The sequence below is a fragment of the Eufriesea mexicana genome, unplaced genomic scaffold (genome assembly GCF_001483705.2).
Source record: "Eufriesea mexicana isolate 0111107269 unplaced genomic scaffold, ASM148370v2 scaffold1992, whole genome shotgun sequence".
Classification (NCBI taxonomy): domain Eukaryota; kingdom Metazoa; phylum Arthropoda; class Insecta; order Hymenoptera; family Apidae; genus Eufriesea; species Eufriesea mexicana.
Genome location: NW_016910066.1, coordinates 406,697 through 424,274, shown reverse-complemented (window position 1 = coordinate 424,274; position 17,578 = coordinate 406,697). Strand labels below are relative to the sequence as shown.

General features: G+C 30.1%; 1 protein-coding gene across 2 annotated transcripts in view; it reads right to left on the bottom strand.

Annotated features, from left to right (window-relative positions):
- Positions 1-4,710: 4,710 nt before the first annotated feature.
- Positions 4,711-17,578, bottom strand: part of mnd (L-type amino acid transporter minidiscs) — a 91,551-nt gene continuing 78,683 nt past the window's right edge. For both annotated transcript variants that reach the window (XM_017902760.1, XM_017902761.1), the window contains exons 5-8: positions 12,499-12,699; positions 6,371-6,520; positions 5,238-5,415; positions 4,711-4,835 (exon numbers count right to left, since the gene is read on the bottom strand). In XM_017902760.1, the coding sequence (XP_017758249.1) occupies positions 4,774-4,835; positions 5,238-5,415; positions 6,371-6,520; positions 12,499-12,699 (591 nt within the window). In that variant the 3' untranslated portion in view covers positions 4,711-4,773. The remainder of the gene's footprint in view (positions 4,836-5,237; positions 5,416-6,370; positions 6,521-12,498; positions 12,700-17,578) is intronic.

Genomic DNA, 17,578 nt, shown 5'->3' with positions numbered 1-17,578 from the left:
GCGACTAGAGGTCACCTCTCGAGTGCAAAGGGATATTATATTGTCCTTAATTTAGAAGCCATGGCTGATTTTATTTCGAGTTTTAAAGAAATTGTTATCTCGACTTAATCGCTAATTATTTTAAAATATAACGAAAATGCGCTGTTTGTAAAACAAACGTAGTAATTGTTACATGAATATTATTAAAACAATTCGTTACCAACTGTATTAAAAAATAATTAACACGTACAGTAGGTTATCATCATTAATAACAATTGTTTTAGTAATTTTACAGTAACAATTTCATCGGTGCATTACACATAAGGCATCATGTCATCAGTTATTATGTTTTTGAACACATTTCCTATTGCTATAATTAATTGTTTGTAGTGTATAAAATTGTTAAAATGCGTTTCAAGAGAAGAATATTGTTTCACAGAACAAGAATTTGAAGTGCAACAAATTATCTTGTCTCTCACTTCTTAAAAAATTATACTTTAAACTTATACTTTACTGCTAATCCTTCCGATACTAATGGTGATTATAGTCATCTAATGTCTGACGTTCGCAGTATATTAACAATGACTTTCATCGACCGTTAAAATTTCTCATTGATTCATAATTTAGGTACAGCAGAGAACGTCCGTGTTCGTACAGTTATAGCGCGAAGTTTAGAGCAATAGTTTAAAGCGAAGTCATCGTATCGAAAGGATTAATTTATGTACTATAATTCAAATCGAGACGTAGCCAAAGAAAAGCTAATAATAACAGAATAATAACAGTACAAGGTAAAATCTATTAATCTACAAATATTCGATCCAGTAATACACGATATAAATATTACCTGCATGTAAACTTTTCTTTACACCATATAAAATATCCGGTATTTTCAAACATAATATGCAAGATACTGTTCAATTTTCCTACTTTTTAAATGGATAATTTGACCAGATGTATCGTATGTCGTATAGTAGTAGAAATATAAAATTAATTTCATAATAAACAATAAACATTGTTTATTATATTACAGAAGATTCAAACAAATTTTCTGCGAGAATAAGATTTGTACGAAGTATATTTTTCAACATAATTAGTTATAGCAAAATTGCCACTCTTTTTTAGTATTCTACAAATAATTTATCAATAAATATAATTAACAAAGCGTGACAGACAAAAGCGATATATAAAAATTATTATCACTGGTTTACCGACAACGCTAAATAACAACGTTTACCTATTGAATAAAATAGTTAATCGATGTTTGTCACGTGATAAATAATTTATAATTCTTCATTTTGTATGTATAATACAATTAAATAGTTTAAATATATGCAGTTACATTATTTATATTACAATTATTATGCGTGTACTTGATACATAATATTTTAATTATTGTAATTAGATGCAATATTCACAATTTTTAATTGAAAAATGAAACCTATCAGAAAAATTGTGCTTGAAAGATATCTAAAATGAACTATGATCATAATTTACACAGTCCTTTGTGCACTGGTGAATATTACTTAAACTTGTTAATTGCTGCCCTAGAAATCTGGATAATAACAAATCTGGATTTGTATGTAGATTGACATAAGCTTAAATAACACAAGGTCCTGGTCTTCATAGTCAGATTTGAAAATATAGTGCTGTCATTTGAAGAAAAAGTTCTACCAATTCTCCTATTATAGTCTTCTTGGTTTGTGGTATTCAAATTAATAGAATGTATTTATCACATAAGAGTCTACCTAGTAATAGTGGAATGATTATAAGTAGGCTAAGAAAAAATTGTAATCGATGGGAACTGAATCATTATTAGGATGTGTGATTTTCATATTTTATCAATATAAGGAGTAGATATTTTACAGTGACGGTTTTGTACGCATGCTAGCTCATTGGGCATGGGGTGGTTTGAACTGTTTTAATCATACTTATGTAAAGGAATATTCTGGTTTCTGGATCTAGACAATTGATAGTTATTTGGTTTTAATTAGTTGATAATCGATAGTTGAAGAAGGTGAACTTTCAAATATAACGTCTACGATCACTGATGTGACAATCAAAATGCACTATTTTAATGTTGAATATTTCATTCGATGTTGTATCTTTGCAAGTCATTTTAAATTATCGTGTAACGGTTAATAGAGAAATAGTTTTTTAATACAGAAACAGTTTTGCCTTCATCCATAGACCTCGTGTTAATCTCAGAGCGTATGCAAATCTAGCTTTATATGCACGTACATTAAGCAAAACTTGATAAAAAATACACCTTTTATGGGGTATAGAATCAGTTGATTTTGATGGTCTAAAGATATAGGTACGAATATTTGGAATGATTCCTTGGCACTCGTGTCTTATATCGAAGATCTGATGGATCTGTACGTGGTTAAGAAAGGGGCAGCAAATATTGAGATTGTACAAATCGGCAAAGTTTAAATAAAGTTTAAATAAACGAATACTTCTTACAGTCTTATGATTTTAGACATATGCATTATCTACAAGATGCAATAAACAATTTCATGATTGAATATACAAAATGTTTCAAAATTGTAGGTTTATTTAAAACGGAAGAAAAGATATGACAGGAAACGAGATATTAAATAAAATGAATTTTTTAATTAAGCGAGTGAAAATATCGTTTGTGAAGTCTCTATTTTCATATTTCAGAATCAAATTTTTTTTAAGACCTTGAAAAAATATGAGATGCTACAAAACGGGGCAATTAAGAATATAATCGGCACCATTATTTACGACGTATTAAAAAAATTTCATTGCGATTTATTTTACAACAAATTTGTACAGAAAAGCCTTGATTTTGTTATATGTAAGCCACTTCATCAGATTAAAAAAATAAAAAAATATAAATGTGCTACCGGTATTAGAATATCTTTAGATACACCATGAGAAAGTTGCACAGTTGGATTTATACTTCGTTTATATGCTCATATATTTAATGCAGGTATTACCTTAGCCTTTTTTCTTACAAATAAAATCGTTGAAACTTTTGCTCAGATAAACACTGTTGTTTAGTATTTGTTAGGATGCATTGAAGCATAAAGTATATAAAAATTTTGTGACGCTATAGAATAGTGACAGAAACTCAAGCTATTATTAAGTTTCTGTCGAACCAAATTGTTATTATTAATCGTTGTTATTTGGAGAAGTAATAGTTCAATTTCTTGTAGCCTTTTCGTAAAATTTGCGATGAATTTAGAGAAGCTATCGTAAATACAAAAAGAGTTTGTCGAAGATTTTGAAAATTGAAACGAAATTCAAGAAATTATACGAGAATGCCAGCTAAGAGAGTGGAGTGGTGTATTATTCACTAGAGTAGAGAGTGGAGTGGTGTATTATTCACTAGAATAATGATCGTCGTCACTGGGTTTAGCGTTGCCCCGGTTCTTGATATAATGATCAAAATGTAGCTCAAGTAAGTGTTTGCAACGATAGCTTCGTGGTGGCGTGGATCAGCATTCCGTTTCTTCGTCATACAGTTTCGGTGATAGTACCTTTACCAATATCAAGTATAATTTCCTATGTGAATATTTTAGATTTACATGTACTCTACATTTACATGTTACATCATATGTAACAATATCGAATAAGAATTCTTGTTTTTATAAAACAATGCTTGACCTCGAACACTACACCATAACCGTTGCTTTTTTTTAGTCACATAACATCGTGACTTTCGACTACTTATCAATGATCTCATTGCGACTGAATATTTATGAAATACCGTAAGTCGACGAGTGAGAAGCTTGGCAACATCTTCTGTGACATTAGAAGATACACTTCGATGAATTTGAAAATTAAAGTTAATGCAGTGATACACGAAGATGGAAGAATGATGGCAACTCATAGGTAAGGCAAGGAAGAGATAATATTCGTTTCTAAACATATTAACTTGATACATAAACTGTCGAGAAATTAAAAGCGTGATATATAAGACAGAGAAGGTGCAACTTTCTTGAGGTGTACGTACAATTATTCTAATGTCCATGGCACACTTTTCAGTTAAAATATGATCAAAGAGTGATAAAAATTCACGTGTAAGCAATTGAGAAGTCGTTGTAAAAACGAGACTTTCCTCTACGAAATTAGTGTAAAACAAATTTAATTAAATTTAAATTTTTGATATAAAAGGATTTTCGAAAAAATTCAACTTAGGGATACGAAAGTAGAGAAATTTTATCCTTTCAAATGTACCCGGGTACATTTTTCTCGTAAAATCGCAAAATTTTTGAAGGTGGACTATCTTTCGCGCAATATTTAACGATTCTTTAAGTTTGTGGCGAAGTATATTTGTTATGTTATACCTACGATTCCGAAACAGTTCGCAGGAATGAAAAATTGAAAGCGAAGGAAGAGATAATTCTCTTATAGTTAAATATGACTAAATATCTTGCAATTACGCTATGCAATTGTTGCGAATAAAGATTAGTAAAAAACGTTATTGCATATAATAATAAATGGATCTATCAATTGACGTAGATAATGAAAATCACGGTTATGCTATCTATACGCGTATAAAAATACAATTCAAATATAGTTGAACGATTTGTTCATTTATAAATTCTACGAAAAACAACGCAGATTTTATTGGAATGTTTTGCTTATTTTCATTTGAAATCAAAACGATTTGTTCTTTGTACATATTTTGTTTAAAATAAAAGTATCATGGTAGTCTATTCTAGAATTTATAAACGAACAAATCGATAGGTCAATGCCGCACACGTTCATACCATGCAAATTTCTATATGAAACTATATATTATAGTAGAAGGGCACTTGGTGATCAATCGCTTTTCTCCTCTTGCACGCACATAAATAGTTTAGCGCAAATCATGTTGAAGTTATCTGTAAAAAGTAAAAATCTTTTAATTACACAGATATTGTATATATTGTTAAATTTTGTACGTTCATAAATCAGATATCTTGTATCTAATATCGAATATATTAGATATTTATCGAAGAAGTCGATTTTTATCGATTTTACATCTTTTATGTTAAAAATATTATTCACAAAATGTTTTCCTTATTGCTCGTATAAAATACGCGAAAGTTTATGCAAAGTTATTCCACGATTTATAATTTACTTTTCTTCGATTACCCTAACATTCGACTATTTTACTTTTTTTATTCTGTATCAGAAGAAAAATAAGATTTAAAAAAAATTTTCTTTTTTCTTTGATAAAGCAGATGAAAGTAGTCATTGAAAAAGTACTAAGAAGGATAAAAATTGTGACAAACATTACTTACGAGACGATCTTATAACCCATTTAGGCTTCTTTTTCCATTGAATAAAGATCCAATACATAGGAATGCCAGATAATATGATGATTACTCCTACGCCAACTTCCCATGGCGACACATAGCAAGGAAATGTCACCAGGAAAGCACAGATTACGAAAAATATGATTGGTAACAGGATCGAGACCTGAAATAAAATCATAAATGAAAATGAAAGTTTTCGATTGTTATTAATTCTATCGCGCGTTATTAACGTTAATCCCTTTTTTCTTTAATTTCCATATATAATCCAATGTACTGTAAAATTGAGGAAAAAGTACTACTAGTTGGAAAATATTCTAAATGGTATAACAATTATAATGATAATTTTTTTTATATTTAAAGAATAAAAATCTATAATTTTTTAATGAATAACAGAGTAATATTATTTTATGACCATGTGTCATTATATAGTTATAATATATGAGAAAAGCTCGTCAAAGCGTGCTATATTCATTTTATTAACAGATCGGTAAGTGTCCATAAGCTAATAGAAATCATTTGAAACATTTATTCGAGTGGGTATAAAATTGGTCCAAGTAATTTCTACTTCGTCTTTCTATATCATTGTCGTTTTATGCGTTACTATCACAGACATTCCAAGCAAATGAAATTCCAAAAATATTTACAAATTTTTTCACCATTTACGTTTTGATAAAATGAAGCGTAATTAAGTTATTAAAATATTTCGAGTAATCACAATAAAGAAAAGAATATCGCGTGTTTAACGCTAATAAATGCACGATTATCAAGTATTATCTATTTATCTTTTCAAATTAAATCGACAAAATACCGTCTATAACGCAGGACATATTCTGGAATTTTTCAAAAATTACAGCAATGAAAATTTCGAGAAATTTTATTTAAATTTCAAGAAAAAGAACGCGTGCGTATTTCGCATAACAACGTTTCAACTGACAATCATGACACGTTAACACAGAAATATTCCTGCTCGTCAGTCGACGCGTATATCGTATTGAATCTGTTATACTATTAGATTTCTCTAATTATCGTAATCGATACATTTCGCTATAATGGAATTATAAGCAGACGAATAACGTAGAGAACGTTGAAAGGGAGAAAATTTGCAATTTTCCACATACCTTTATTGGTCGTTCGCGATCGGGACTTTTGTAGCGAAGCCAGAGGAGACCAGATACCGAGAGCGTGGTGAATAGTGCCTCAACGAAGCTAACATAATTGATTAGCACATAGACATCCTCTATGATCAGAAGTGCCAGGGTGATAATGCACTAGAAACGGAAATTATAGTTTAACGCTTGAGTTAACAGTTCGAGCACAACAGTGAGAAAAAATTAAACTTTCATATTTTATTATTTCCTAATTACAATTAGTAACTTCGAGTGCTTGTACAATTTTATCTTTTACTTTTTCTATTTAAAAGAAGAAGTAAAACGTAAAAACGAATATGTCTCGATGAATCGTTTAAAAACGACGATAAAAAATATTGTAAACGATATTTTCATATCGAATAAATGACAAATAAAAAAAAGAGTTGTTCTAAAGTAAAAATTTGTTGGCTTACAAAAAGTAAAGGGATTTTTCTTTTTTAGATTTAAGTAACTGAATTAGCCTTGATTCAAAAGACTGCTATTACCAATTATCAAAGAGATCGTTAATGGAATGAAAGGTTCAATTTATTCCTCACAATTAGAAGCCGTAAATCAAGATGATGGTTACATGGTTTGTTAGACAGAGAACCTTAATTATGACTGTTTTTCATATGCATCGCGTCCCCTTTTTATTTGTCATTCATTATCCGTACAGTCCATACAATTATCTTCTCTTGTTTCGAATAGCGACACAGAAATAACTATTCTGTATTATTTTACGTAACATAATAAACTTTAATAAACTTAGTTTATTCAAACTAGTAAAACGGATCTGATTAGCTTCTATTAACAGAAAATGGCAAAGAAAACAAATACTTCGAAAGTGACCTATTTATTCGTATTTATAATGTGGAACAAAGTATAAAAAGATACTTGTTTTTGTACATCTTTTCATTTTTTAGACTTATGCGTAGCTTTATTCCATCATTTTACTTTTACGATGATATAAATAATTAAACGAGTATAATGTATTTTTGCAATCAGATATAAGTCGACAATGCTATAGCAAGTGTTATTCATTATGCAAATACCGTCTTAATTTTCCTTCTACGATTATTCCAACAGACAAATCGCAGTTGATATCGCATAAGGCTTCGAACGTCACGAGAAAAATTAATCTCACATTATATACACATACAGTTTCATTTTTTACTTTTATACCACTTTCTGGCTGTTCAAAATTTTTTATTTCCTGATTATTATTGCCCTAAAGTTAAGAATTTTATAACATTATAATCTATGAAATTTTTATAAATGAAGCTTTAAAAATAATTCTTTTCTTCCCTTATTACTATCCATTAAATATGTACAAGATAGAATGAACGGAAGAACACGATTATTTTCATTTTTTATGCTATTGTTACAAATGATGAAATTTCTACAAATAAAATTTAAGAAACAATGTCTCTTATTAAACGAATTGTCATTAAAATTATTGTTGGTTTCAATGATGAATATTTTATATTTAAAAATATAAAAATTGTAATATAAAAATGTAAAAATATTACATATTTTAGTGACAAATTTGATAAAAAATAATTTAACTGTTTGAATACGAACATGCAGAATTAAGGGAACATTTAGGATAAAAAACTCGCATTTTACATAAAATAATAATCAGTCTTAAATATATGACTAGAGTAATGTGAAGAATATTTCGTTGGAGGCACAGGTTGGCAGAGTTATTTTTGTGGAAACGTTAATTAATACAATACTCGACTAGGATAAGTATCAGAAAATTAATATGCGAACGTAAAAAATTAACCTTTTGTATTTCGGGCCTTTTCACGGCTAAATTTTTCTCTTTAATCCAACTTCCAATTTTTTGACTTTGCTGTACAAAAGTAATAGACGATTTATTCGAAAATAAATAAAATTCACATGACCCTTTGTTTGAATATTTTATTGTTTCTAATACCGATGCAATGGTGTATAATGATCCATAATAATCTATGCATTCTGATCCTACTCAATCTTTTCACTGTCACCGAAATCATTCTATTGTTTTTGTCTTTGTTTTTTACTTTTTCTTTACCGCTGAAACAATGTCGTTATCGCTAGAATTACAGCTGGATTTCTCAAAATAATCACCCCTTACGTTATTTTCATATTCATAAAAAATAAATTCGTCATTACTGCCTCGAAACAATTCTCAATTACATTTTTCCATATAATAAGTGACGTATTTTTTGTTCGGAGAAACAATTCAATACCGATTAGCTAATTAAACTGAGCTAACAATCTTTAACTGTAAATTACAATCTTCTTATTCATTATTGTACTTATTTGCTATTGTGTTCGAGATACGTACTTTGAGTGCAAGCCCAAATTTTCTCTGTATTCGACAGGACAGTATTTCGCTCCAAAATGATTAACGCTTCTGTGAATCATGCAAATGAAAGCCGAATCCTAGTGTTTGTATCTCGTCCACAGTACCAGACCTATATAAATCTTTGACACGACATAGACCTGCCCCCTAACCCGTCAAGGTCAAGTGAATCTAACAAGGAGAGTGCAAGTCCTTCGGGTCACCGATTTGGTTCAAACTTTGCAGGTTTGTAGATATCGTCATGCAATTCAAGAAAATATACCATTATAGGGGCAATTACTCAGTAATTTTTGAGATATTTACGATTAAAGTTTTATTACTTCCTTGACTAACAGATGTATTTCTACTTTTCGGCAACATCCGAAAATTCCTACGCTGTAGGTCGGGGTTTGATTCCCGTTCATAGTTTGGTACTTTTTTTTCAATCTATTTTTGATTTTGTATTCATTTTTCGCCTATGAATAAAATTTCTTAATAGAAAAATTTATTTTCTACACTTTCTTATGCAAGTATATAAAATATTAAATAAATTCAATTTATTTTGTTGTTCACGAATAGTAACTAATAAATTTTGCTATTCGAATTGACAATTAACAATTTATCAGTCATTCGTGAATAATAACTGAAAGAATTATATTTCATTTAAATAATTTACATTTATGGTCATTTGAAAAATCGTCCTCAATATTTGTTTCGGTCTTGCGTTCTCTGTCAAGAGTTTCGAGAGTTTCTGGCGTCAAATTGTTTATGCTAGAACCGATAAGGAAACTCGCAGGCATCGGAATGTATTTTCCAATCAGTCAGTTTCCATCCAAAGCCACGGTAAACAGTAAAAATAAATTTCTTTTATTAAGAAATTTTATTCGTAGGCGAAAAATGAATACAAAATAAAAAATAGATTGAAAAGAAAGTACCAAACTATGAACGGGAATCGAACCCCGACCTGCAGCGTAAGAATTTTCGGACGTCATAAACATTCATGGTTCGTTTTTTCAAGACAAGCTCTTCTCCACGCCTGCAAATATTTCGCAAATAAGAGGTCAGCCTCGAGTATTATTTATTATTTACCCAATGTTAAATTAAATATTATTTATCCAATATTATTTATTATCCAATGTTCTATCAAAGGAGCAGAGTATTCCTTTGTCTTGGAAGGAGTATTTCGAAAACTATAAGTCCTTTATTTGTAAGAATATTACCTAGAACATGAAAATTGGATTGGCCGTCGAATCGAGCAAACCAGAATTTTAGAATATTCAGCGGAATCGTATAAAAACTGAACTGTAGCCAAATTCTCGAATAAACTTGGAGTTACTACTTTGCTAAAGTTGTAGTTATTAACCCGAGTGAGATGATTTAAGTTCTAAGAGGATTACCTAAAGACTCGTTTCAAAGTTGATCATGGATTCAGCCGTCCGGTTAACATCTGTTTCTTTAAATAGTTTACAAATGGATACAGCGATGGGTTCACGAAGAGATATAAAAAGGTATCGATTAGACAAATAACAATCACGAACGAGATTGGAAGTACTTTGCAAAATTATCTTATAAAAAATTAAGCTGAAAATGTAGCACGTTGATCCTTTTCCAGTACCAACGGTACGTGCAATGTCTAAATGTCAAAATCTCTTTATTAGACCTAATTCTTTTGAACAGGATTACTATCTTTTTCAACAGAATTATATTACGTAATCGTGATAATACTTAATTAAAACATTCATTGATCGTGATAATGCTTCAAATACCAACCAATGAATCAAATGATCTAATCGATTTTCTTTCTTAGGTTCTAATTTATGAGAAACGTTTTCCGAAGAACGATAAATGTTTATATATCGTATAGCTATATTGGTTTACAAAAGTACTCGTATAAGAGAATAAAATTTATTCGAGTTAATTTTGACTTTTATTTTAATGGCATTTTATGGAACATAGACGAGAATTTTTCAAACCGATCGATCAGCAAGTTCGTGCTCGCTTTTGTAACAGAAAGGTTCATGGAATTCGAAATTTTTATTCCAGAGAAAAGAATTATAGATATTTACGGATTTATTTAGATAACGGCACTTTTTCTTTTTTTCATCTTCATAAGCGAAAATAAAATTAAGCAATAAACTGTGAGTAAATAATGTGTGGTAACTCACAGTGAGTATGCAAAAGATTAGAGTATAATAGTTTTCAACGTTTAAAATAAAACAGTTGCAAACTGAATAAAATAATTCTCCTTTCGATGTTATATTACTGTAAATATCAGCAAACGAAAGTAATATATACGAAGCTAAAAATGTTAAAATAAATGTCAAAATTAAATAATCTAAAGTATAATTGAAATGATCCAGTTAAGTGTAAAATAAGTTTACGATTATGAGTTATGATCTTCGAAGCTAAGGGAAACAATCACTGGAAAAGAGTAAATTATTACTAATTTATTTCAGTAATAAAAATCACTAAGACAGATTATCGATATTATTGGAAAATCACAGACTGTATGTTAATTAAAAGTTACGAAGATAGATTGCTAAAAAGAGACTGGAAGTATAGACGAAAATTTAACATAAAAGAAAATACAGGTAAATATTGGTGCATCTGTGTGTCGAGTATTATCGAAGAGTTAAGAAAAGTTTCTTTACAGATTATAATAAATGTAAAAATACATCTCAAATGTTCATAAATATATATAAGCAAGTGTCAGGCACGATGATCTGGCAAGATTAATCCCTTGTTTGTCTTCTATATCGTATGTAACGTGCAAAATAGATTCGATATACGCTTGTACATCACACACCACACATAAAACGTACGAAAAATAAATTTTAATTCGAAAATATTTATCGAACGTATTACACATATTTCTGTATTTTTATACTGTATCAATTTTCTTAGTAAGTTAATAAAATGTGTTTCTATTCTTCAATTTCTAAATATTATTAACGCGTTAAGCGTAAAATCAATTTTATCTTATTTTTCATGTAGGCGGAGTGAAAATGCAGAAAATGGTACATAGAGAAAATTGTACGTACAGTCGGTCACAAAAAAATTCGGAGCAGATTTAATGTTTACATTTTGCGTTTCATCTAAATGTATAAACACGATAGAGTATAGATATTAAGTATAAAAATGCAAAAATATTTTATTCGTTGTATACGATCGTTTAAATCACGGGAAAGAAATAAAGACGCGAAAGAAGCGTGATTCGATTAATTTAAGTTAAAATAAATAAAGTGGCAATATTTTATAAAAGTTAAGTACAAGATTTTTTCTCGAGTTTGTAACACGTGTTATGCAATTTAACGCGTTAAAAGACATTTTTCGTCAATAATTTACACGAATTTACACGAATTTATGATTTTTCTTCAGTGTCGCGTATCACTTTTTTTTTCATTCGATGGTCCAATCTTTTTTGCATAAAAATAATTATGCGACTCTACGAAACTCGATGATTTAATTTGACAACCTAAATTTCCAATGTATTTGAATATCCTCGCAAATTAAAAACACGTTTTAGAAGGAAAGAAAAAAATAAAAAAGACGAAAAGAAATTCAAAAGATATCGGAGACTGCTTTTCGAACATTCTTTTCGTTTGAACGATTAAACGATAGTCGTTATTGGAAAAAACAGACACGTTACTTACAGATACGTGATTCGAGCAACTGTCACGTACGCTTGTTACTTCACGGATCCTTTACACATTTCTGTCACGGAAACAAGAAAGGAAGCTCGAGAACACGTGCAGGAGGAAATAAAGGTATGAGAATAAAATATACTTACGAGGAAGATAAGAGAAGGCATGGGCGTTAAGTTTCGTAGATTGATGAGCGCAATGGCGGATGGCAGATGTCCATTACGAGCTCCTACGAAAAACAATCGCGACGATGCGAAAATTGCTCCGTTCAACGCTCCGAAGGTAGAACAGGCCACGAATAACGGCATTATCCAGGACATCACGCCTAATAGTTTATCGCCGAAAGTCTGCAAAACATTACAGATTCACAGATGAACAAATTGCTCGTAATAACACATTATTAAAATATTAGAATTATACGCTACACTACTTGTCATAGTTTAACGTGCACGAAATTTCAAGGAACGCTAATATTTTTGCATAATTTTATCGCGAATGGAACAGAGGTATAGACGTTGACTGAAATTAAATAGTTTACCAATACATCATAGTGCAACGGATTAGGTAGTATGATATTTTGACACGAAATATCGAACACTTTCATCTCCCTGAACTTTTATATCTCTTTACCGTTTGATATTATGAAAACGTAACTTAAAAATAACAATTTTAAAACTTTTCAAATTGCCGGGGTTATAACGGTATGAACGGTATATGTTTAATGGTAATTTCAGAGCGACTCGAGAAGAACTTTCACGGTAAACGAGAAATAATATTTTTCGACTTGCAAATTTATAGCCGTATAAAATTAACGCTAAAGTTACTATAGCTGGTATTAAATACCCGTTTTTAACATTCGATTAAAAATTCTGCACTCGACGCTATCGCTTTCGTTCACTTGACTTCTCTTATTCTGTACATACGTATAATCGTTTATTCGATATTTATCGTTCTTCTTATTCCGTTTCTTCTGAAATTTATATAACATAGCTTGTTTCATCTACCGCGACTAATCATTTGACTAATTTAAATTTATGCTTTCTTACAACGCGACAGATAAGATATCCTGAGGACAATGAAGGCACTGAAATCTGTCTTGACAGTAATGAAATATATTTGTGAAATACTGATAATGGTGAAACCTGTAAAAAATGCAACGGATAAGAACGAAATATCTATTGTAACTTTCCGGGTGTAGAAAATTATTTTTTCTTTTCTCTTGCTGTTCAAACGTAAAACGGAAGAAATTGATTTCTTTCTTTATTACCTAATTCTTTACTACCTATTTCGTTTATTTATTACCAATTATGATAATTTGAATATTATTTGTATGAGATATTAAGAAAACATAACTTTTATTTCCGTAAATGATCCGTATCAGTCATGTAACCGACTCGATAGAAATGGATATACGTATAAATTATATAAATTGTCCGAATTAAAATTAAATCGATATTATACCAAATGCAAATTTTTTGAGGCACGTCGAAATCGAAAATCGATGCCGATGTTTCGCGAAGGTATATAAGGTATGAATATATAGTTCCAATTATATTCATTTCGATAACAGTTGTGCTGTTTAAAGAGAAATTCAATTATTTAATATGTATATCAACGTGACCTGTGTCGCGATTTTGTATAATATTTCCATAGCTATCTATAACGAATAGAAAATGATCGTACAATAATTTTCAGCTGAAAATCGACATATCGAAAATATTACCAACGAAATTTACAGTTTGAAATACATTTTAAACAGTTAAAACTTGCAAGTACGAAAATTACTTCGAACGTTCGAGTTGCCCATTTCTACAATTAATACGTGTGCACTTGATGGTACTTTGGAATACTTCCAATTACCTTTCTTAAACTCGAGAGGTCTTTAACATTCGAACTCTTGACCTGTAATATGTAACTATATATGTCATACGCATATGAGGATAATTAAACCCATACGATAAAAGTAAATAGGTATACGCAATTACGTTTTTATTCGAATAAAAGTTAACATTAATTTTCTTAGAAGTAACTGCAATTGTAAAAATAAAATATCGAAAATTAGCCACTTTAATTGGGTCGGTAATTTTAGTTTTAATACCGGAGTAATATCAAATGTAGTTTCTTTTGACAAGATTAATACTGGTATTTGTTTCTATAAAAACGTAGTTACGTATAACTGTTTACTTTCATCGTAATATTTGAATTATATCGTTATGCGTTGGTAGTTCTAGTGTTAGAGTAATAAGCATTACTGAGATTATTTCTCTTTGGTTTCATTTGCTTCTCGGTGAAGCTCGGTGATGTTTTGTGAACTGCACGTATAAATAGCGTTGTACTCGATTAATCGCGAAAAGGAACAGATTTGGTAATGTAGGATACCAAAAGAAATGGCGAATCGGCTATTGCCAACAAAAATAAATTGTAAACCGATCGATATCTTCTAGAAGCAAATCGAAAAGTTATTCTGTATAACAAAATTAAGTTGCGTGACTCCCCTACGGGTAGGCGAAGCGTAGATTACGCAAAGCATAAAAACGTGGTCCTTGATAACCAAAACAGAGTCCTTGGAAATCGGTTGTGACCAGCACAAGCGTGAGTCGCTTGGTATTGGAAAGAGAGTTTTAAAAGAGTGCGTCTTTGTGTGTTTTCGTTATCTTGGTATGCTTTCCCTAAGTTAAATCAGTTTACGAGTTTTGAGTTTGTGTTATCGTGTTCTTGTTCTTTCGTCAATTTTCGGTGTCTCAAGACCAGTTTCGCCATTCTAAAGTAATTATACGATATATTTATTTCAAGATTTCCGAAAATCTGAGTAGGTAACGAACGTAATGCGCACAACTGTATCCGTATCGACTGTATCGATAATATTCTTCTGTCATTTCGTCTCATGTTATATTTCTGAAAGCGTCTTGTAGTGGGAGAGTTTTTCCCACTGTGGAAGAAAACCTAAAAATCCTGAGTTAATTGCCCAGAAGAGACGTACGCGCTGTCGGACGTACTCCCTCGAGTGTTCCTAGAATAAAACCTCTAACCTTTGTTACGATACGGCGAGTTTTATTTTATCCACGCTTTAGTGTTTACCCGCCTTCCTTTCTAATTCAACAATACTTTGTTCCACTGATTTCTGATTTTTTTTTCTCTTTTCAAACTTCGTAACGTACTCTGGAATTCGTAACATATTTTAACTTATACTTTAAAACATATAGAAATATGTTTCGGTATTAGTTAATAGTAATAGTTTACTGAACTAGAATTACTAAAGCCGTCAAATTAATCGATTTCAGATTTTTTGTTTCCACAGTTACTGAAAATATCTAGCTATTTTGGTAGAATTGATATTTACTAATACACCTCTTTATCTTCATCTTATCTTACTCTTTAGTGACTATTATTTGCATGAACTAGAATACACATTATGATATATATTTCGATAATTTCAGTGTTAACAAGGTTCGAATATTTTACAAGGAATTTTTTGCTTTTTAAGATACTCGATAATGTCAATTGACGATATAAAAAGCGTAATAAATGACTTTTTATATATAATATTACAACTTGCATTGTTTGTATTTTTTATAATCTACAGGGTGTCTTTTTCATTTTGAGCACACGAAGAGTAATATCTCTTATTTTTTATCGACGGTGGATACACCGATGAATTCGTTTTATTGCTAGCTCCAGTATCATATTAACCAAATTATATTATTCCGTTTGAAACATCATTAACAACGATGTTTGAAATTTGAAATTTCGACTTGAGTGACATTGAAGAAAAAGAAATGTCCTGCTGTTATATTCACTCAAATGGAACTGTGCAACTCTTCCCTTACACATCTTTTTCTATTATCAGAGATAACAGAAATATTACGTGTATGCATTATATATAATAGTACACTATAGTAGTATTATACTATAATACTAGTATAATAGTACGTAACATATACTAACTATGTATGTATTGATATAATAGTAATATTTTTATTAAATATAATCGAATAATTTAAAATGTATATTAAGTAACATAACGTTACAAGAAATAGATAATGTAAATGATATATCCGAGTGACGTGTGAATTAGAACGATAGTAAGGTCCAAATTTATTTTGAAAAAATCGTATCTTTTAGTGGTCACGCAGATAAAATTTCGGTATTATCAGTTCGAAGTTTATTTGAACATCGTTAATTGCAATATTTTTCAATTTTCGTTATACTATCCGTAAACGGAATCATTATACTAATTATCATTCCGTTTAACGTTTCAATCGAGTAACTAACTTGACAGAATCGCATTCTGAGCGCGTCGCGACAAACGTATTATAACGAGTTAACTCGACATTGTACCATTATTGAATACGAATCTTAAAGTATACGTTCTTCTACAAAAAAAAAAACGTTTAAGGTAAAAATTAGTTTTATTCGACTGTATACAATTTAAAACATGGCCAAACACGTGCCATGACGAGTTCCGTCACGAGTTAACTCGTCATCCGCAGTTAAAAGGTTAATAAAACGGCGAGTGTTAGCAAATATTTATTAACGTTTCTATTTATATTGACATTTAAATCGTTAATTGTAAAATAACGATTGTAAACCTTAGAATCTTAAATAAATAAATAGAGAATAAATAAATAATAATGTAGTATGTATTAAATAACAAAGTCTCATACCGTTAATTTATTTTCTTATTATTAAATGCGAGCAGTATCTAATATTAATTATACAAAGATAGCGACGTTTGAGAAATATAAAAACAAGAGATTTATTTTTCCTTCGTGTGTGGTAGAAATATTTGAAGGTAAAGTATCAGATGGGCTAACGCTACAACTACACTGCGTGTTATAACTATAAAACTACCCTCAAATTGTCAATTTTATCATATTCTTGCTGAAATTTGAAGAAACGGAATATGCCATATTTAAAATTGCGTTAGAAATCTATGTTTCCTTCGAAATATTAGGATTATATTTATTCTAAAGAAAAAAAAATGAACTGCAGAAAACTAATTCAGTACTGTTTCGTAATTATAGAACCAAGCGTTGGAACCAAGCGTTGTTTTCTGTTGATATTTTGTCAGTTTTGTTTAGTCTAGCGTGTTCAAAGTGTGATAGTATTAATTTGGTTAATAATTCCACGTGAAAGTTATTGAAATAAGCAAGAAAAATGCAGAATTTGAGCCTTTCACGAAAGAAATGTGAAATACGTGAAATTGCACGTAGACTTAATCCTTCT